Raw genomic sequence first — 22,350 nt, 5'->3', positions numbered from 1 at the left:
TTGCTGTAACCCTGGTCTGCCCCTACTTCTTCCCTGTAATGCAGTATCATTTTTTGAAACATGTACTTAGAATTTCAACGAGAATTGATAATATGGAGAAGATTGATAAAAAAAACTCCATGAAACTAATCTTACCCACTCCAACAACCAGTCAATAAACAAGAATATTGAATAAATCTTGGCTTGTTAGATCACCCTGAAATCATACCCATTTCACAGCCTCAGCACGTATTATTAACATGGACCTCATCGGTGTCCATAGCAAGCCATTATCGTTTTGGTCTAGTCAATTCTTCATTGCCATTCACGTCATTTTCCTGAACATGGAAATTTTACCGAGTCCACTTCAATGAAGATCTTGCTTTAATCATTCTACATATTCCATCCCTCCCATCCCCCGCACCCCCCCCCCCCCCCCCCTCTCTTCCCCTTTTTACTAGGGACCCGCGACCATCATGTGCCACCAACAAAATGGTCTGTGACCGAAAACCTTTCCGACTTTTTTTTTGGCAATAGCAATAATGGTTCATTATTGCCATGGACAGGGACTTGATCAAAATTATGTATTATAAAAACACTGGAGGGAAGGCTGCACCAAGAGCCCCTCGTATCCAAGACACACCTCCGATCCAAGGTCATGTACATTTTCCCTTAGGCTTCTTGCAATAGGTCGTGTTTCTATTCCAATATCCCTACCATTTTTTCTTTTTTCTCTTCACTTTTAATAATAATTAAAAATATAAATAAGGGTAGTGTTTCGCCCCCTCTATCAATTATTATTCATCTGCAATTTTTCATGTTTTCTTTGTGATTCGTCTACTTCACCATGTATGTACACGGATCTGTTTATGTGTCCTCATGGACATTTTGTGCAATACTGAGAGGACATATGTCTTGCGTTTAAATTAGAGAATGAGTAAATGCTAATGGTTTGTTTGGTCGTCTTAAAACAAAGCTATTAGAAATTTAAACAAGTGTTAGATAAAAAATAAAATAAATAACACCTCAATATTGTTCTACTTATACGAGAAATGATGTTTATATATATATATATGAATCTTGCAAAAAAAAAAAAAAACTAAGTAATGTTTTGATTTTAGTTTTTTACTTGTATTATTCCAGGCATTTCATCTTATCAGTGAAAGTTTCTATATTTTTTACAAGTAATGTTTTATTTTATTTTCATAAAAACTGGATGTTAAACTATGCCCTTACTTGTAATTCATTCAAACAGTTTATTAAAAAAGATTAGAGAATGATTAATTAATTTTACATACATTATATCACAAAATTTAATCACTGAATATATTTATTCTATTTAATTTCAAAACATATTACTTAGAACATGACATTCAAAGCACATCAATGCCACAAAACCTAGCATGTTTCAATTAATTAATTCAAACTAAAAAAATTGTTAATAAACTCGGGAGTCTATAAACTAACTTAAATTTGGATTTTGAAGTGGAAAAGGAGAGCAGCTGAGCTACTTAAATTTGGATTTTGAAGTGGAAAAGGGAGTCTATAAACCTCTCAATTAATTAAGTCTCAAGCTAAGGTGATTGGAATTTTATTTCATATTTTTGTTTGGGATAAAAATATGCAACTCTAATAGAAGAAAAAAAAAAATTCCTAAAAAAAAGAGTGTGATAAGATTCTTCAAACTTAAATAATTGCATTTGAAATTAATGTATAAAACATATAGAAATCTTTGGAGGAATTTGTGGGATAATATGTTTGGTATTGTTGTGATGATTATTTTTTAAAGTATTTATTTTTATAAATATAATTAATTATTTTTTTAATATTATTTTTAAAATTAATATATTAAAATAATTTAAAAATATTAAAAAAATATTATTTTTTTAAAAAACACCGACATGGACGCTTTCTGAATAGTTTTACTAAGCTTTTCTTATAAAGTAGAGGAAAGAGACCATCAAATGATCCACCGATAGAAGAGCTCATCAATCACGGTCAATGTGAATGATAGTTCTGGTAAACAAAAACAAAATCATAGAATTCCATTATTCCTCCTTTAATCACTACATAAATTATCCCAAACTCTACTGATTTCTAACTGGGCTACCTGGTAACTCAAACACGGCGCTTGGCAAACACAATCCAATAACAACTCGACATAACAACTCTTTAAACCATCGCGTGATACCACACTCATCAGTATCGAGTGGGTTTAGAAAAGATCTAAAGATTTCCTATTTTATCCGACAATTTTTAACTTCTTTCCATTCCTACTGCGTAGAAAACAAGTCCGCCTCCGCGCTTCACTTGCCGCACTGCAGCACTTTGTCTTTGCCTTTTCTTTCTTTCTTTTTTTAATCTCTTTCTCAAAGAAAGAAGATTCGTAATTTTCAGATGGAAGAACGAAAAGGTTCGACTCTGGTTCACCTTCTGGTGGTGGTTCTGAGTCTGGTAGCATTTGGGTTTGCCATTGCTGCTGAAAGACGTAGAAGCATTGTACGTACCCCCCTCCCTCCTCTTTCCTTTCCTTTTCTTTTCTTTGCCATTCATTTTCTCTCATTTTAGTACTTTTTTGCTGTAAGTTTGGGTTTAGGGCTTTTGTTATGCTTTCTCGTTCCTTTTGGGTTGATTGATTGATTGATCTCTTTTTCGTTAATAATTTTGGGGCTCGGTTTTTAGTATTATTAGAGTTTGTAGAGCGCTTTTGTTATGCTTTCTCGTTCCTTTTGGTTTGATTGATTGATTGATCTCTTTTTCGTTTGTAATTTTGGGGCTCGGTTTTTCGTATTATTAGAGTTTGTAGAGGTTTTGATGAGATAAACTGGAGATCTGTGTGTTTTAAGACTTGATGCAAGGATTGTTAGGTTTTGTTTAAGTTTTTTTAATGTATGGTTAAGTAAAGAATTTGGCCACAATTTTCATTTTGACGGGGGGAGAGAAGGGTTTCGAACTCAAGAACTTCCGCAACTATGAGACTTCCATTCCCGGCCAGTCGGGCTATTGTCCAATTGGTTCAATTTGTCTAAGTTTGAGGGACAGGCAATAGCATGAAAGCCTTTATATTTATGTTGGTATGAAGTGCTGTGACTTTGAGGTGAAGTTGGTGTGAAGATATTAGGTTTTCGTAACGAGTCAGGTTGTGATGAGCGATAATGTAAAGGATTATGCTAAATAACTAGTCGAAATTGTAGCCAACTTAACTTGAACAATTTGTTTGCGGGGAACTATGATGTTGGCCTGCCACAGCCTTTTACTATCATTTTGCGCTTTCGCCCCTACAAACAGTATTATGTTTAGTATCACTCGTGAAAGAACATCCATTGAAGTTACCAAAATGTCGTGACTTGCAAGCTGTAACTCGTTTTTTCCCCTTGATCAATAAGGTTTCTGCTCACCAGGCTTGCTGCATTAGAGCTAGATGGTGACAGCAAATGAGTTGGGTGGCCTTGTTTTGATTCCTAAAATTAAATTAGCAACTGTAACGAGGCCAAGCACTTTGGTGACATAATACACTGCAATCAAATTTGATTATATATATGTACACATACAGCATACATCCATCCATTATGTATACATCTGAAATTGCTCTACTGTATTAAGATATGCATGTGCAACTGGAACTCTAAATTTAAGGCACAACCTTTAAGTTTCTCCATACAGCATTTATATTATCTTAATCCCTGGAAATGGTTGAACTCTGGCATGAATCAACGATGTACTACCAAGAAAAAGTAGTCATTTGAAATTGTGTTTCTGAGTTATAAATTTTGTGATGGATTCATTCGGAACTTGCTCCTGGTAAAGAAAGTCTATGCTACTGGAAGGGAAACTTTAATAAATTGACGAGGCAACCAAAGAAATTCTAGCCACCACTTCGTTGATTTTCTTTTTTCAGTGGTCTGGAAGATGGAAGTAAAAGCATGCAGTTCGCTGTTTTTGCTTTCAGGAAATTCCAGAAAACAGAATTTAGGTCAATAAGTAGTCGTCTTTTTTTCCAGCTACAGAAAATCCTCGATAGGAAAACAGTAATCTGAGATTTTGTATGATGTTGCAATGTGCAGGCAGGTCTAGCTTGGGGTGAATGCCTGTATTGGTTAAGACATGGGTTGCACTGATCCCTTCCAGTGGACAAAGCATAGCACTGTTGGCATGTCTAGTGTTTTACATGACAATGATAATGAATTAAGTCCTGAACTGTAATATTAGCAATCAGTGGTGTCTTCAATTCATTAACACAATGTTTTTTCTGCAAACAGGGTCACATTGAAAAAGATGCAACAAACGCTACATACTGTGTCTACAACTCTGATGTTGCCACAGGTTATGGAGTGGGTGCTTTCTTATTTCTTCTTTCAAGTGAATCACTATTGATGGGTATCACAAAATGCATGTGTTTTGGGAGATCATTAGCCCCTGGTGGAGACCGAGCCTGGGCCATCATTTATTTTGTCTCTTCTTGGTGAGAATTTTTTTTGTACCGGATAACATTCTTGATCCATTTTTTACAAGGAAACTACATGCAATACAAAAGTGACAATCAGCCTCTCACTATTGACTTAAATTGTGATCATGATTGGTGTCTGTTCACCAGTATTCGATTCTTCATTGTTGCTTCTGTAATTCTACCTTTCCAACTAAGGCAGACATGGAAACACACACACACAAACTCCTTTCATATTGATTTATGATTTTCATTTTTTTTCCTTTATGCCTATACATCTACTTTCTGGGATCGTACATTCATAGCTGCAAATTACAGATAAATGACCAGTGAATTGACTTAATGTTGTAAATTACAACTTGCACATCTAGGCAGAGGAAAACTTATTTCAACATGGTTTCATATAATAGTACTCTGATTTGAGGAAGACCTATGATAACTGTGGTTAATCTACATCTGTCATTTTATCGAGGACCATTTCTTTTTCCAGAACTCGAGCTTTTTATAGTTAAAATAGAAACATCCTCTCTCTTTATGACCCCCTTAATCTTGTGCATCTGCAGGGCAACTTTTCTTGTTGCAGAAGGATGTTTAGTTGCAGGTGCAAAGAAAAATGCTTATCATACCAAGTATCGAGGGATGATCTATGCTCAAAACTTCACCTGTGAAACATTGCGGAAAGGTGTTTTTATTGCTGGAGCAGTGTTTGTGGTGGCAACAATGATTCTCAATGTATACTACTACATGTATTTCTCTAAGGCTACTGCCAGTAAGGCCGCCCACAAAACAAATCGTACAAGTTCTGTCGGGATGACTGGCAATCCTTAGAATCAACAACATGACTAGATGGCTAAGTTTCGATTCCTGTTGTTTTGAATCTGTTGGCGGTTCTGTTGTGCAAGTGTACTGACATACATCCTGGTTATCACGCAATATATAGTGCGGCCATGAATGTTTCGATTTGTTTTGTTTTTCCCCCCCTGAGAAAAATGCTACTAGCTTCTGAAAGCATGGCGAGTAAAAATTTAAATTTTAAAAAAAATAGATATCAAATATCAAAATTATGAGAATTAAGTTATCTGGATCTCACTCAATTGTAAGGCCAGTATGCTTTCGGAGTTCGAACATGAGGACGGTAAGATATCTTGAAATTAAGTTGCCCTGGTTCGGTAAGAAAAGCAGGCTGTTTTCTTCTTATAAAGTGTGAAGATGGTGTCGATTTATTGTCTTTGAGCAGAAGGTGTCATTGACATGAAAGTAATTGCAACCCAATTGCTTTTATACTTATATGCATTGATTTGATTTGATTTATATCTCTTTAATGACGGATTGAACTACAGTGCTTCATTTAGGGTGCTTGTTGATAAAAGAAATATATAAGACCGAACTAGAAGAAGAAAGTGTATTTCCGATGCAAGGATTGGATTTGGGCCCGTTAGTCTTCGGCTTTAATCACTGACAGAGGATAAGGCTTGGGCCTTCCAGGATTGTTTGAGCCCTGTTTTACTTGTGGTCCATCCTTCACGTGCTCTTTCGGGGGCACCATGTTACGCAGCATTCCAAAGACGGTGCACTTGACAAATTCAGCAAACACAAACCTAATCTAATTTACCTGTAGTTGTATTGGCTGGCGGAACATTTATTAGCTTCCTAGCATTATTACTGTCATCGTGTTACTTGGCCATCTTTGCAATTAGGAGTGCAAATAGCATTATATATGTTTTTTTTTTCTATTTTCCCACCGTTATGCACCGTTATTAACTGGGCCACTAGTACTCCAGGTTCCATCAATTTTTGTCGCCCGCTTCTCCTGCGGGGCAGCGGGACTCTAGACTCGAGATCTTGGCTAGCCAGCGTCTAAACTGTGAGGGGAGCAGATGAGTAGAGACGTAGGGTCTATTGAAGTAGCTTTAGAGTTTAGGCTTTTTTGTAGGCAAGAAAAAAAAAAGAGTTGACTTGGGGCTTCTCGTCCTTTTCTCTCATCATGCCTTCAGTTATTCCTTCTCCTTTATTATTGTTGTTATTTTTGTTATTACTTTGGGCGTAACCATTATTGACAAATCCAATCTATGTCTTCACCTGAAGAAGTGACTATCACCTTTTTTTAGAGCCTTTGTTTTTTGGGACGAAAGAAGTGACTATCACCTTTTTTTAGAGCCATTGTTTTTTGGGACGACTCTAGTCTAGCGGTCGACATCGTGACTTGATCGTTAATTAAAGATGAGTCAGGAGTCGAGGTCCAGCCCAGGCTACTCATAAACTGGGTATATCTAGGATATAAACCTGAGGCGATTGTGGTTAGGGTTGAATATAGTTGCATTGACGACGTTGGATAGCTAGCATACCAGTTAACTGGCCCGTGGCATAGCAAAAGATTTTTAAAGTGCAAAAAATATTTTCATATTGACGGTATGTTTTTTTAAAAATTGATTTTAATCATTAATTAAAAGTATTTTTTTATTGGGATAAAACATTTGATTTATCTATGTTATCATGGTTTAACCTATAAAATTTTTAAAGGCAACCTTTAAGAAAAACAATTTTAAAAGTTTAATTTTAAATTAACTCAATATTAAAAAATAAAATTAATAAAAAAATAATATTTATTTTTTAAAAAAATAAATGAACTTGTATCAATAAGTAAACTCATGGTATAAGTTATCCATGCCATTAAAATCAATAAATTTATTATCTTAGAAATTATTTTTTATTTAATTATATGATAATATTTTTTATACCAAATATTTAGTTTAAAGTAAAAAACACAATTGAGATGGTAAAAAGACATCACTGATAACAAATGAATAAAATTGTATTTTAAAAAAACAAATTGAGAGGTATTTGAATTCAATTAGGTCCAACAATTTTTTTATAAATTTTTCTAAAACAATAGAAAAAAAAAATTCAAAGGGAGCCTGAGCATCTAAGTCTATTTTTATTTTTAAAAATTTTATATTATTCTCATTTAAAAAAAAAGTCAAACGCAAACACATGTTATTTGCTTTTGCAAAAGTTAGTGACCAAATATCAATGGAATAACGTGAATTTGATCCTGTTTCTTTAAAAACTTATTTTTCAACTTACTTTTACTCATAACACTTGGAAAACATAAAAAACACATTGATAAATACATTCATAACCTTAAAAAACTAAAATCAACACAAACCCAAAAATATTTATGCAATAAGATTTGCCTCCTTCAGCAAGGAGAGGGAAAAAATAGCTGGTAAAACTATTCTCGTAAAATTAAACTTATTGACATTGATTTCAATATTTTTGATTACCAGGATGATCAGCGACAACTTTTTCCTTTTAAATCGGAACTTAACATCCTCTCTCTCTTACCTACCAACAAAATGATTGAAAAGTGATAGAGATTAACTTTTTTAATCAAAATTAAATTTTGAACAACTAAAAAGATTGATCATCTATAAACCTAAAATAGATGAGGGGTGAAAATAAATTTTTCATGTAAAATTTGAATCCATTATATATTTTACCTGTTATTTTCACTCCACTCCTTTAATTTTCAATTCAACATTTATTTCTAAAAAAATATGCAATTGAACTCTAATTTGAACACAAAAGGCTAAATTGTGTAGAAAAAAATAAAAATCAAATTAAAAAAAATAATTATTGTGATCCGGAAAGGATGATTATTATTATTAGTAAATTAGATTAATAGGTGGAAATTTAAGAAAAAGTCTATACAAGTTAAACAAATTATTAATTTTGAGTTTTAGGGTTTGAGAACTTTTTTTTTTATTATTATTATTGTTATATATCATGTCACCCGGACTATGTACCTATTTGATATCACCCAAGTTGAGGTCAGGTCTGGTTTGGGTGATCAGATATCCAAAGATCTGACCCAACAAAGATAAATAATTTCATTGTATTGCGCATTAACTTTAAAGAATGGAATTGCTATGACACTACATTTCTCTTTTTCCCACCAAATTATAAAGATGCTACAGCTGCAGTGCTTTCAAATTTTACAAATTGACGAGGAAGGCTTTTCGTGTATCTGGTTCAAGTACTCTAATTATATATATCTCTAAACGACATAAATAGGAAAAAAGGAAATATATATGAAATAGTCATGGAACAATTAGCTGATGTGATTAAGTTGATACCATCCTGCAATTGTTTTGGCTGGCTGGAGAAAAACCAACGGAATTGGACGTCTCTGGTGGCAGGGTACACTTAAGAGACAATTAGCTTGTTCTGACATGGACCCATGAGCTAGTGCCATGATGGTGTTGCGCAGAGCATAGAAAAAAGACACTCAATATCTGCGAGTGGAAGCAATGCATCGCAAAGTCCCTTTACTAAAGGGCCACGGTGTTGATTAATTTTCAGGGAAGGGAGAACGGAAAAGGGCAAGAGGAAACAGGCAAAAGAGAGTAAGGTCAAGTAGAAAAAGGCAAACGTTAACGAAGGACAGGCTAGGAGGGTTAAAAGCCTTTAAGACGGAAAGGGCCAGATCGAGAGGTACAGGACACCGAGAGGAAAGTCCAAGCAGAAGCTAAAAGTTCTCAACTTTATTGCCTGCATGGCATCATATATTTCCCCCCTCTCCAGCTACCTCTATGGTATTTGGAGCTGGGTCCAAACCTCCCCGTTTTTTTTTCTTTTTCAGTGACAGATCAAAACAAAATCAACTTTTTTTTTTTATGCTCTATCTATTTGGATCGATAAACGACGAAATTCGGAGCACACCAGACTTCAAACTCTGATGATAAAATATCATCTCCAGACTACCCCTCATTCAGCATGAAATTGCAAGATAACAGAAGATCGAATAAAAGGCGTGTCCCAGTTTTATTAGCTGATTGGGTTCTTACCTTCCAGCTTTGAGATTTGGAGTATTTAATGTTCTTTGCTCGACTTTCTTCAGTTGATTGCCCACGGAAATGACATTGCCACGAAGTCACAAATTTTTTGCCACCGAAATGACGTTTCCTTGGATCTTAATACAGAGCCGTGCTCTTGTGATTTTACAGTAGATTCTGAGTTGGAATTTATGTTTTCTTTGAGATAGCTAAGTTTAAAATGGACAGCGTTAATCTCAATCAAATCCTACATGGCAATGAAAAATACAATTCTTCTGAAAAGAAAATTAAAATTCATCAGGGATATGAAGGTCGATGATGCCTGTCTGATTGGGTGTCGCGTATAATTCCTTCAACCTAACGAGTAAAACAAAATCTACATTTTAGGGAACACCTCCTGTGATTTCTTTTCTTTAGCTATTCATGTAATACTTATTTAAATACCATGATAAAGCATTTAATGACTGATTGCTCGAAATTTCAAGTAATTGAATGTCAAACAGATATTCATCTAATACATCTTTTTAAATAATAAAAAAATTAAACTTAAAACTTTACTATCATTCTTAATTTTTAATAATTTAATATCTCATTAATATAAAATATCTTATTCATCGTATAAAATAAAATATCAAATCATAAATCTTAAAGAGAAGCTCAATTTTAAAGAGAAGCTCAATTAATCAAGTTTTGAATTTTTTTTTAGTAACTTTTTAAAACTATTTGAAACTTTAGTAATCATTAACTTTAAAGTCAATGAGATTAGCCAAAACATGTATAAATTAATCTAAATATTCATATTAATTTAAAAAATCAAACAACGATAATGACAACTAAATTTTAAAACTTTATTTAAAATTTATTTAATCTAAAAATTTAAATTATTATGTCAAATATTAGAAGTAATTTTATATTTGCTCTTTAAAATATTATCTCTAGCCAAAGTTTTTTGAATTTAAAAATTATATAAATCCATTGTTATCTTGGTTTTTATACTGGTTTAATAAGAGAGAATAAGAGTTGTGATTTTTAAATTTCTAATAACTTAATAATTATAATATTGTTATTATGTTAAAAATTCATTTCAAATTTATTAATGTGCAACATGACATGTAGATAATGTTTACTCTTTAGAATCGAGAGAATTTCGTTGAATACATGGTGATCGCAAGCAAGGAGTAGTTGAGGAATCACATTAGCTAATTCTTCGCGATGTTTTGCTTCGCAATGAAATTATCGTGCTAGAAATTTGATCTTTCAGCTAAAAAAAATCAATTACACGGAATGAATTTTCCAGCCGTAATTCTCTGTATAGCAATAACATGTAATTTTGATGGTACAAGTTGCATTGTCATAAATCACAGTGTAGCAAGCATATCAGCTGACATCAATTGCATTTTCCAGTCCAAGCTGCGAGTTACTGTATTTATCACCATTCATTTGGAGTGGTGTTATCCCTATATATTAACTATTTAATAGCCTTTCTTTTGAGGCCGCGATTTATGTATGAATTCATAATTAGTTTAGTTAATCTCGAGCTAATGCTGTGAAAAATTCCATGTTCTCCAGATATACTAAACCCATAAAATCTCAAGTGGATCATCGGTACCAGTAAATTCTTAAACTATATACATATTTGTCAAGGTCGATTTCAAATTTGCTCAAGGGCAAGGCATCACTTGTTTTATTTATCGATGCAAAACTAAAACTTCACTGAGAGACAACTAGCCTTTCAAAGATCTGACCTCTATATAGCTAGGCCGTCCTTTTTTCTAATGAATGGTGCAAATTGCAAGCTAGGAAAAAAAAATAGATTTATTCAGAATGAGGAAAATTCACAAGACTGCAACAAGTTTGATACCTCAGATCGTACGAACTTCGTTGATTCAGACAGGATTTCCTTCTTACACACGTCCAGCACGACCAATGTCTCCAACACCGCCGCGAGATTCCCGGCCAGCCGTGGCCAAATCCCATGTTTCGACTCAACGTCCAATTAATGTACATCGATATCTCTTTCAGTCCAGCTATCCCAAGTAAAGGCGCGTGGGAGTAACAGTTTCTTCTTTATTTTCACTAACATGACGTAACAGGACAAGATTTAGAAATTTGTTTAATTGTACTTTCTTTCTATATTTCAGCTGACAGTGATCATGTAAAAAAATAAAATGACATGTGCATTACTTTCTTTTTTCTTTGAAGCTAAATAATATTTTTTTTAATTAATTTTTTTCAAGTTTATATAAATATATATATATAGTTATGATTAAAAAAATCATGAGATTTTTACATTTTGTTATCTAGGTGGGGTTTTTTAAATACTCACATAATAAGTATGTTTTTTTTTATCAAATTTTTATTTTTAAGTTGACCCATTTGATAAAATAATTATAAAATAATATGTTATAAGATAAATTAAGATGAATAATATAGATAATTTTTTTGTCTCAGGGCCGCCTGGTCTCCTGTTGACTTTCCCCGAGTTAAATAGTCTTGTAAATTAATAAATAATTTACTAATATACTGTTACGGCGAATGTAGATGAGTAATTGAATAAAAATAAAATAAAATTATATTATTGTTGAATGTGCAAATTTTATATATGTTATTTTTGAAAAGGGATTAAAAAGATATAGCCACGATCCAAAATTAAGTTTTGCTACATATTTAATTTATATAAAAAGTATTAGTAAACTATCACATCTAATAATTTTAAATTTGGTTACATGTTGAGTCAATATATATACAATCTTCACATGTAACAAACTTAATATTTTTAAGTTGAACAAACATGCAATTAAGTCTAAGTATATATAGATTTAGTAAAATATCAGATCCAACATCTTTGAACTCATACTACATGTTAGGTCAATATACTTATAGGTTTAGTAAGTTATTAAATTTGATATTCATAAATTTAATATCTTAGCAAACTCAAATATATATAAAGTTAATGATATTTTTAGACTTTTTATCTAACTATGAGACTCCATTCATTTTTTTCACAATGCTTGGTATAGAATATTAAGGACAAGACTACTAATCTTTTTACACTTTTCTGTGCACAAAAATCTTTGAAAAAACCTTCACATGTATCTCATGTCAATAATGTATAAAGAGTATTTATTCATCTTCCATGTATATTAAAGACTTTTTTTTTTAATGTTATCACCGTAAGATAATATTCTAGCCTCTCTTGTGCAAAGGTTAAAGGTTCTCTATTATCTATATATATATATTTATTTTTAGAGTATTTCTTTTTCTATTATCTATATATATTTATTTTTAGAGTATTTCTTTAAAATTTTATCATTTTTTTAAAAACTTATTTAATTATTAAAGAGTTCTTAAATTTATTAAATATGATATTTTACAGATATTAATTATTTATCAATAAGATTAATAAAAATAAAATAAATTATTAAAGTAAAAATATTAATCAAGATGGAACCTTCTTCTAGGCTTATCTTTGTAATGAAAGCGGTTTTTGAAAATGAATTGTAGCTAAATCAACCACATTAATGTATTATTGTTGTCCGCAGGTCTTACATTCGAACATCTATTTTATAACTAAATAATTAAATGGACACGTATTGATGATTGCGAGAATGATTGATAAACTACATTTAAATAGTAGTGCAAAGACCCTACTCAAGAAAAGAGGCGCGTGGGCGTGATTTTTCAACATGATGACCGACATTCGGCAGAATTCAAACTGAATTCTCTTGGCTAATGCCAAGGAGTCAATGTTAGTTTCAGTAATTTAGTTGTGAAACTTGGACAAAAATAAAGTTATCTCTCAACAAGATCAGTCTTGTTGCCAATATGCTTATACAAAATGAATTTAAAGGGGGGAAAAATCAATGGTAGTCTGCCATTTTTCTCGTCACGTGGGTCAGTGTGGGTGTGCATGAGAGAAGAAGAGGAAGAGGCTCCCTCTATCACTCCCTCCCCCTGCAGCTACTCTCTCCTCCCTTACCCCAATATAGCCGTCACTGCTTTCACTTTTATAGAACCTTCACCTACATGACAGTGCGCGCGCGCGAGAGAGAGAGAGATTTTTGAGCCTGGAATCCAAACAATCAAACCAACTCATTCCAGCCAAGTAGCAAAATTTCTTGAGAGAAGATTAAGAATTATAAGAGTGTCAAATAGAAAGTTAAAACGAGTTGGGTTTTTAAAGCTTTATGCGGGTTAATTAATTATCAGGCGAGATGTCGTTTGGCAGCTCTAGGAGAATCATGTACTCTACATCTCTGGTGGTGGTCTTGGTCATGTTTGTGTTCCAGATTTGGGTCTGCGGTGTCTCCAACTGTAAGGCAGGAGCAATAAGGTTACTTCAAGAGAATGGCATGGCAAAGTTTAAGGAGAGCGGCCATAATTTTACTGCAAATAATCACAAGAGCAAAGAAGAATACTTCAGAAAGTACTTCAATGGAAGAGGTAACACTTCTCATGGTCTCAACAAAACTGAGAAAGGATTTGAAGAGAGCAAAAGAAGAGTGCCCAGTTGTCCAGATCCTCTCCACAACTAGTTCAATTACTCATTTTTCATTTTTTTCTTCTTATTTTTTGCATTTTTGCTGAATCTTGTCCAAAATACCCACGTTTTTCTCATCGCTTTCGTGCTAGAATCTTGACTAGTGTTTGTAATTCAGGAGGGAAAAACTTGGGTATTTTGCCATGTCAAGTCCTTTTATTTTGCATGTAAGATCATAAAAATGGAGGATGATGATGTTTATAGAAGCTGAGAATTTTGTTTTATAGTGATGACACCATGGAAAAATGTGTTTTGCTTTAATCTGTCTCCATGCACAACAATTGGAATCCTTTTGAGTTCATCTTTTCTTTTAAGAAGAACTAGTTAGAGAGAAGAGTGCACGTGGTAGGCATTGTAATTACAGATATTTTTGCTTTTCACTATAGCAATCGAAAGATTTGTTTTTGCTCCTTACATCACTATCATCGAATATTGATTGTTTGCAACAGTGTCAATGAGATATCATGGAGGCTTTTATCTTTTCTTTCTGGGTAAGATGAGGTAACAACTTTATTCTGTGTTGAGTCTCCGGTTTTTGCATTTTCTGGCAAATTCTTCCCGTACTTGTCTTCTCCTCCTTTGCTAAGTTTTTCATTGACTAGTGTTGTAGTCTATTCTTCATCTTTCCCCAACAATAAATACTGATCGTCGATCACGTGCTTTGTCTGCTTTCAAAGTCCTGCCGGCATCTATTGGATTTTCCTTCACAGCAGTCGTTTGATTAAGAGATCTAAGTCGTTAAATCTATGGACTCTTGTTGCAAGTCCGAAGCGTTGACTCTCACCAGTTGACAGTTGATTAGACGAAACACTGTAAGTAAAAAAAGAGAGAGAACTCACTCTTCTTCCTATGGTGCCGTTGAGGATGGTATGGTAATTGAAGAAAGATACTTGCGTTGTAAATGTAATTTACCCGGAGAAAGATTTTGCAAACGTCAGACATGAAAATTCTAGAGGTTAACACCACAAAGATTTTATAAGATATATAGTAATTAGAGCACATGTAGTTGAATGTTAGATTGGACTTCAGCTTTCATCGATTAATTTGCTTAGTTTAGAAACTTTAAAGTATATATAGTTTTCTATTGCTACTCCCAGTTGACTTTTTGTCCCGTCGTGAAGAAGTGCACAAGGATAAGTTATTATCGACTGTAAAGTGGAAAAGAGGTGGAAATCTTTTCTTCCTTTTTTCTTAATTCCCTCTAGAAAGTTAAGGTGGAGGTAGAAAATTTACCTGGCTAATAGTTTGCGAGCTTTTCGTCAATTATTTGTGCAGTTTTTCTATACTTATGTGTGTGTATCAGATATTCGAATAATCTAAGATGGTCTGTCCCGTTCCGTTGCCAGTTAAAACACAAAAACCCTTAACTAGCAGTGGTGTTTGTCGCATCTTTAAACTAAAGCCTACCTTGTTAGGGAAACGTCTGATTTCGAAATATTTATTATTAAGTGATTTATCACTCTCTAGATACTAATTTTTCCTCCCTCACTCTCTCTTTTTCTTGGTAAAACTAGGAATAACCGGATATCAATTTATCCGGATCAATTCAACGAAATACAATTCACAATTCACAAGTCTCAATTCTTTCTCTCTTTATGCAATAAAACAGAATTGTTTAGTAAAACAGAATTAAACAATGACCAAAATTAGGAATAATCGAATATCAATTTATCCGGATTAATTTAACGAAATATAATTTATAATTCATAAGTCTCAATTCTTTTTCTCTTTTTATACAGTAAAACAGAATTAAACAATGATCAAATATAATGTAATTTTTAAATCTTTCGCTATAATACTGAACCACTTAATTTTAAAGTGGTTAGCTACCTCTCTTTTCAATAAATATGGTGATTCCATGTACGAGACCAAACACAACACTCTCTCAAATAACAATAATGGTTTAACGAAAATTGAGCTATTCAATAAGGTATAGTGTTATTAATGAAACATTTAAAGGTACTCTACTAAAAATCATAGCGTTAAATACTCTAGAATCCATTTTTTTTTCCTGTCTCCGACCTCCCACTGTCCTCTCACCTATTAATAATCAAAGCCTCAAAACTCTTGGTTATAGTTCCAAATTTTAATATGAGAGACCTCCTTCCAGTACTATTCCAGGGATATTTATTGTCTACTTTCTTTATTTTTGTATCCCAGTAAATTACGTAGGATTAATACCAATCCGGGTACCAAGTTGCGGGGGATTGATTATCCGTGTTTTAACTAGCAAATTACTTAATACAATACTAATGATGTTGCGTATGATTATTTCATGGGCATTACAATATTCTTGGACTGTAATTATAAAATAAGCATGTTCTTTGTATTTTGCGTGAACAAAGCAAAGGTGTCTTCTCTCGTTCTCTGTTAATTTTGGGTGGTGTTAGGGTGGGGATAGAGAGAGAGAGAGTTAAAAAATGCAGAGAAACCAAAGTGAGAAAGCTCCACGTATTATGCGGCGTAAGAAGTTGAAAAAGCTGCAAGTGATTCTGTAGCCGTGTTAATCTGTCTCTTTGCATTTTGGATTTGGAATCAAACTGATTCTGCCCTCTCTCAAATCCTCCCATTGAAGACAATGTAGCTTACCAAGTACCAACGCCCCTATATATTGCTTCTCAATGATAAACGCGTTGTGTATATATTATTATTCCTTTCAGGTAAATTTAATATTTTTTTTAGAGAAATTATTATCGGTGTAAAAAATATTTTAAAAAACATAACTTAATGATTTTATATTTCTTTACAACAAAAATATTTTAAAAAATCATTTCAAGCGCGTTATTAAACACTCACTAATTTTCATATGATTTTATATTACTTTACAAAAAAAATATTTTAAAAAATAATTTGAAACGCGTTATTAAACACTCACTAATTTTCATCTCCAATTTAATATTTGGCTTGATCTCTTCGTTTTCCTTTTCAATATTTTAAAGCAGTTACGAGGAAAACGTTTTCTATAAATATGCTAGTTTAAATGTGGATAGTTTGCTTAAAATTCGACTTGAAATGAAAGCGATTGTGATTTAGACTCGATATGCGAAAATTAATCCACAAATACTATGGACTATATACTCGTTGAGTGACAAGATAAGGCAAAATAGCCATTAGCTATCAAGAAGACCAATGTAGATATGCCTCCTTGTGTACAGGACATGGGAGATGGGCCGGTACAGGACTTGAGCGTGTGTCAAAAAGCCTCGAAGCTGGTCTCAATATAACCATGTTTTTAGCTTTTTTGCCAATGAACGGAATTCTCATGGTGGCAGCACTAAAGAGGTGGTTTTTCGAACACCCCCTTTCCCACCCCCCCCCCCCCCCCCCCCGGAGCAGAGCTGAAAATTCACGGGCCATCATTCAATGAGTCTAAAGTCTACTGAAGCCCAATAGGTAGGTAGCCCACTTCTTTTATTTAATTTGTTGACTCAATTAATCCCAGCACAGGCCCGCAACTGCCGCATCGCGGAGGAAGTTGTTAACCAGTAGAGCATGTTAAAAAATGATGAACAAAATAAATTAATTGGTGCATAAGCATTTGTTCAGAAAGCTCGCCAGGAACATGCGTGGGTGGTCACCGGTGTGCTAAGCCTGTTGTTTTATAATAGAATATATTCTCCTTTAGAAACAGCGTGTGAACTAGTAGTCTATTCTAAAAACCAGGAGGGTTTTCTGATAATATTACAAAATGCCCATAGTTAGGTAGCAAAGATTCCCTTCATAATATACCACCACTCAAGCATGCACACTGAAAAAGATATACAATTATTTATAGACTTGCAAGTTTGGAGACGGCTCCTATTCTGATTATGCTGATAAGATGTTCGATTGATTGTCTACAAGGGCTGCGATTCGGCAATTGCTGTTATACCTGGATCGATGGTTCCTATATGTTAGGGTCCGCGTTCAAAAGACCATCTTGCTCTCTCTTTGGACTTGCAAATACGCGGGGTTTCTACATTGCCAAAAGTTGCAAATCCAAAGCTATTAACAACTACTTTTTCGGAAGTCCCAAAGTGAATGCCTGGGCCGAAGTCCCAATCTTTATATTACGCCCAAAGCACACTGTCTTGAGACTTGGCTCCCAGGATATTCATAATTTTCACAATCCCAAATTACGTCCATCCGCTAGTAGTTAGTAAATTTTGAGATAGAGGTACTAAATTGAATAATTCGAAAATATAGGGACTTTAAAGTGTGTAAATACAATAGCTGAAGAAAATGAAAATCCTCCAGAAGGCTGCCGCCGCCTCTTGTCTCTATGGGGAACGGCCACCGAAGCCCGTAACATGAAACTAACCACGGAATCCTCAATCAACCATTTCCAGCATGTTAGAAGAGGAGATGCGTCATGGATCGAGCATTTTTCCTGTAGAAATTGGATACCATTTTCATCTGTTTCCTCATCAGCCCTTTAATTAATGATCACTTGCTTATGCGCCTTAAATTTGAGCCGACCGGTATTATGAAGTCCTTGGTAATTTTATTTTTATTATTTTTATTTTGTTTTCCTTTTGTTTTATGAGGTCGTACTAATAATATTCGTACTTTGGAAAGCAACAAAACAACGTTGGAGAAATTAATGGGATTCGCTCGCCACTTCTCCAAGTTCCAATATTTCTTGGCATATTGGCACGTGAAAGCTTAAGAAGATGAAGGATCAACGAAATTAATATTTTATTGCTACAAAAGAAAAAAAAAATCACTGGTTGACAATTAGAAACCGGGCTTTCTTAAAGAATAATTTAAACAATAAGTTAACCTCGATCATATGCGTATCAAAAGTATATTCGTGTAATTTGGTTTATGTAGTAGACGCTAATACTATGATAAATTGTGCATAAAAACTATAAACAATTTGATAATTTAAAAGGAAAAAAGACACGGAATTGCATTCTTATTTTTATATACGGTCCCGCTCGAATCCTCTATTTCAAATTAAATCAACTCAATTCGTTTTTTTTTTTTTTAATTACAGGTGGTTTGAGATCTCCCCTCCAATTGCGTTCTAGAGAGTGGCTGATGTACTTCTAGAAAAGGCATTTAATTACTAACATAATTGATAGAAGGAGACGAGTAATTATATAATTTTCACCCCTAATTTGATACATTTATGCCAAAATTTGGCAAAAATGCAATAGGTTACGCTATTATAAGTAACGTAACCTATAAAAAATATTAAAGATTATTGTACTTCTAGCAGCGCAGATATTAAAAAATAATTCCCCAAACATTACGCCAATAGAAGCAATATTTTTTACCGACCGCAGCCACTGTTGCAATTACGCGGCTGCTAATATTACCAGCCAAGTGCACAATTGGCAGCCAAGCCACTTGCAAGGGGACATTTTGTTGGAAATTATTTTTTTTAAAAATTAATTAATTCCAAATAAAACCAATAAACTATAGAAAGTAACAAACTTAAAATGAACATGAATAATACATATTTAAAAAACTATCCACACACAATTACTAATTAATCAATTATAAATACAATTAACTAAATAATTAACAATATTATTTTAATAATTCAACGTGAATCACGCGCAACTAAAAAAATGTCAACATTTTCAAATATACTATAACTTAATTTAAATTGGTCATTAGAACACTTACACGTATATTTACCCAAGCATAGTAGTTATTTCTAAGCTTAATATTCAAAAAATTACAAACTAAGTTGCCCTTGCACTTATCCTTTGGTGTCCTTTAAATTCAGAAGTCGAAAAGTCCTAACACTAGCCAAAAAAAAAAAAAAGTGTTGAAATCCTCAACAACAATAAAAAAACACACATGTCAAACACATAGTATATCTAAGTAAAGATTATGGAACCACCTGACAAACCTCAAGAGATAGGCTGCAAGTGAAGAAGAGCGTTGATGAACATGTCCCTCACTGAATAGATAAAATCTTAAAAAATAGTATACGAAGTTGACAACATAAGACTCAAGTCTTTTAAACGAAACTCAAACTCAAGTATTAAATTTCATAGGAGGGTAGAAAATTCAAATATCTTGCCAACCACAATCTCCTAGGAAAGCTATTATAAATTTTGAATTTGCAACAATTTACTAATAATGTGAATACCAATAATAGAGGATGATAGGTAATTGGTTGGAAATAAATAAATAAAAATCCACTTTCTTTCTTGCCAACATGAACACGACCAAAAAACTAGAAAAAACAATAAAAATACCAATAAAAAATATTTTATTACAGTTTACCAATAAAAAACAAGATGTTAATTTTCTATTAATAATTTCTAATGTGAACAACAGTGAAATTAAAAAAAAATATTTGTTGATATTTTCATTAGCATTTTTGACCAATCAAATCATTAATAGAATTGCTGATAGAAACTCCATCAATGATTTTTAGTGATAATTAAACTCAATATATAAGTTTTTTCGTCGATAATTAAACTCAATATATAAGTTTTTTAAACACAAAGTAACATAATTAATTTTCTCCTTTCAATTTTCCAGTTAAAACCTCTCTCCTCTTCATTATAAAACCTCTATTTATCTTCACAAATTCAGCTATTATAACCTGTCAGCACTAGTGCAACACCTCTTTAAAGACCTAAGTTTTTTTTTATTGGTTTTTTAAATCAAGTAAGCAAACTCATCCATTTATATCTTAAGTTAATTTATTGATTTTTTTTAGTTTTATAACTTGCATGTATATTTAAGTGTTTTATTTGTTGTATAATTCAAATTTTAGTGTATTAATGTGGAATTTGTATTTTAGAGTTTGTTTGAGATTTGGATAAAATAGATTGAATTTATCGCTTGATGAAATTGAGTATAATTTTATAATTTAACCGTGTTAATTGAAGAGATGATGAATAATTTAATAGATACCAATTATATTTGTTTTTTTAATTTCATGGTTATGTTGAAAATTAATGAAAAATTAAATTTGTAAGGAAATGATAACAACTCAAGGTTTTATTTTAGGCTAAATAAGTTGAAAATGAAGAAATGATGAATAATTAGTCGGTCTATATTAATTTTTGTCAATTTAGGATTTTGTTGAAAATTTTAAAAAAATTAAATTAATGTATAATTAATAATAATTAGGGCATTAATTGATGTTAGTTGAGTACAAATTGATTTTTATAAATTTTATGATCTAATTAAAAAATTTTAAAAAAATTAAATTTGTGTGAAATTGATTAGATTCTGTTGGGTGATGCTAGGCTGGAGGAAATGTTGACGATGAACATGTCAGGTCAAAGTTATAAGTGACTGATGAAGGTGAGGAAGGCGAGGCGGATGAAGAAGATATGTAGATTAGAAACCTAAACTTCACTTGGCATGTATAATTTTTGCATCACTTTTGAAGAGTTTTGTGTTGATAATCATGTTTGGTTGTTGTTCGCAGGAGAGAGATGATGATGAGTAAGCTAATGACTAGGAGCAACCGAGGATGCAAAGATAAAGTATTGAGCAATTTGGTGTAGAATTACTTGCATTTATAGGTTTTAAATAGGAGCTCCGTTTTTAGCTTTTGTTTTGATTTAGCTTAGGACAAAACCAAAGTAGCCATTGATCTCATAGGGTGGTATGTACTTACTAAATCTTTTCATGTTCAACAAAGCAGTTGGGGTTTTAAAATGAAGTAATTTCCTCTAATATGTGTTTTGTGGGTGCTGTTATGTTGCGTTGGTTGTTCGTCATTACCTGTCATCTATTAATTGCTCATGATGTGAGCAACTGTTTTATATTGGGTTTGATCAAGCTTACAAGAGTAGTATGGTGTTTGTTTATGTGACCATGAAAAAGGTTTTGTTCTTTCACATCTTGTTTATTTGATTCAAGCCCGACCCTTAGCGGCTACGTGCATTTGTTAATGTCTACTGGGAATTGTTTCTAATCTGTGTCCATTCTTTTAATATTTGAAGATGCCTTTTGTCATGGCTTTAAGTTTATTTTGAGTAATTATTGACTTAAAGATTATAATAAAAAAATAATTGAAAATGCAAAAATAATTGCTGATAGTTTTTAATTTTTAGATTTTTTTTTCTGATAATAACTTCTAATGCTGACAAGTTCACCAACGGAAAATCATTGGTAAAATTTAATTTTTGAGTGTAAATATTTTATTAATGATTCGTTAGTATTATAAATTGCTAGCGAAACAAAAATTTCAATGAGATATTTTTGGATAATTTTATTCATTGCAATTGCTAGTATATCATCAAAAAGTTTCCTTAAATACCAATGAAATATTTCATTAATAATTTCTAATTTTCTTGTTGGGAATACCAACTGTTAGGAGATCCAAACATTCAAACACACACAAATTTACGTGGTTCGGCAACTTGCCTACTCCACGGAGCTACTGGTTTGTATTAATCAAGCTCAAAAGCAATACAAACAACAAAACAAGGAGGAGGAGAAAACTTCTCAACTCAACTCAACTCTCACCCTTAGCACGCTCTCTGTGTTTCTCTCTATCTCGTGGTCTATCTCAGCTATCAATACATCTTCTATTTATAGCTGAGGAGGGAGATGTCAGTGGTTTTTCCCACATCGGGTTTTCCATG

At 32.8% G+C, this 22,350-nt stretch overlaps 2 protein-coding genes across 2 annotated transcripts; both read left to right on the top strand.

Annotated features, from left to right (window-relative positions):
• The first annotated feature begins 2,245 nt into the window (after positions 1 to 2,245).
• Positions 2,246 to 5,396, top strand: LOC105124010 (uncharacterized). The gene is made up of 3 exons (XM_011023835.1): positions 2,246 to 2,478; positions 4,239 to 4,441; positions 4,987 to 5,396. The coding sequence occupies exons 1-3, from the start codon at positions 2,377 to 2,379 to the stop codon at positions 5,249 to 5,251; spliced, it is 570 nt and encodes a 189-aa protein (XP_011022137.1). The 5' UTR covers positions 2,246 to 2,376; the 3' UTR covers positions 5,252 to 5,396.
• Positions 5,397 to 13,472: 8,076 nt separating this feature from the next.
• LOC105128184 (CLAVATA3/ESR (CLE)-related protein 27) lies at positions 13,473 to 13,793 on the top strand. Its single transcript, XM_011029740.1, has one exon. The coding sequence runs from the start codon at positions 13,473 to 13,475 to the stop codon at positions 13,791 to 13,793; it is 321 nt and encodes a 106-aa protein (XP_011028042.1).
• The last annotated feature ends 8,557 nt before the right edge of the window (positions 13,794 to 22,350 follow it).

This window comes from Populus euphratica, unplaced genomic scaffold (genome assembly GCF_000495115.2).
Source record: "Populus euphratica unplaced genomic scaffold, PopEup_1.0 scaffold1.1, whole genome shotgun sequence".
NCBI lineage: Eukaryota > Viridiplantae > Streptophyta > Magnoliopsida > Malpighiales > Salicaceae > Populus > Populus euphratica.
This window is presented reverse-complemented; position numbering and strand designations above follow the sequence as displayed.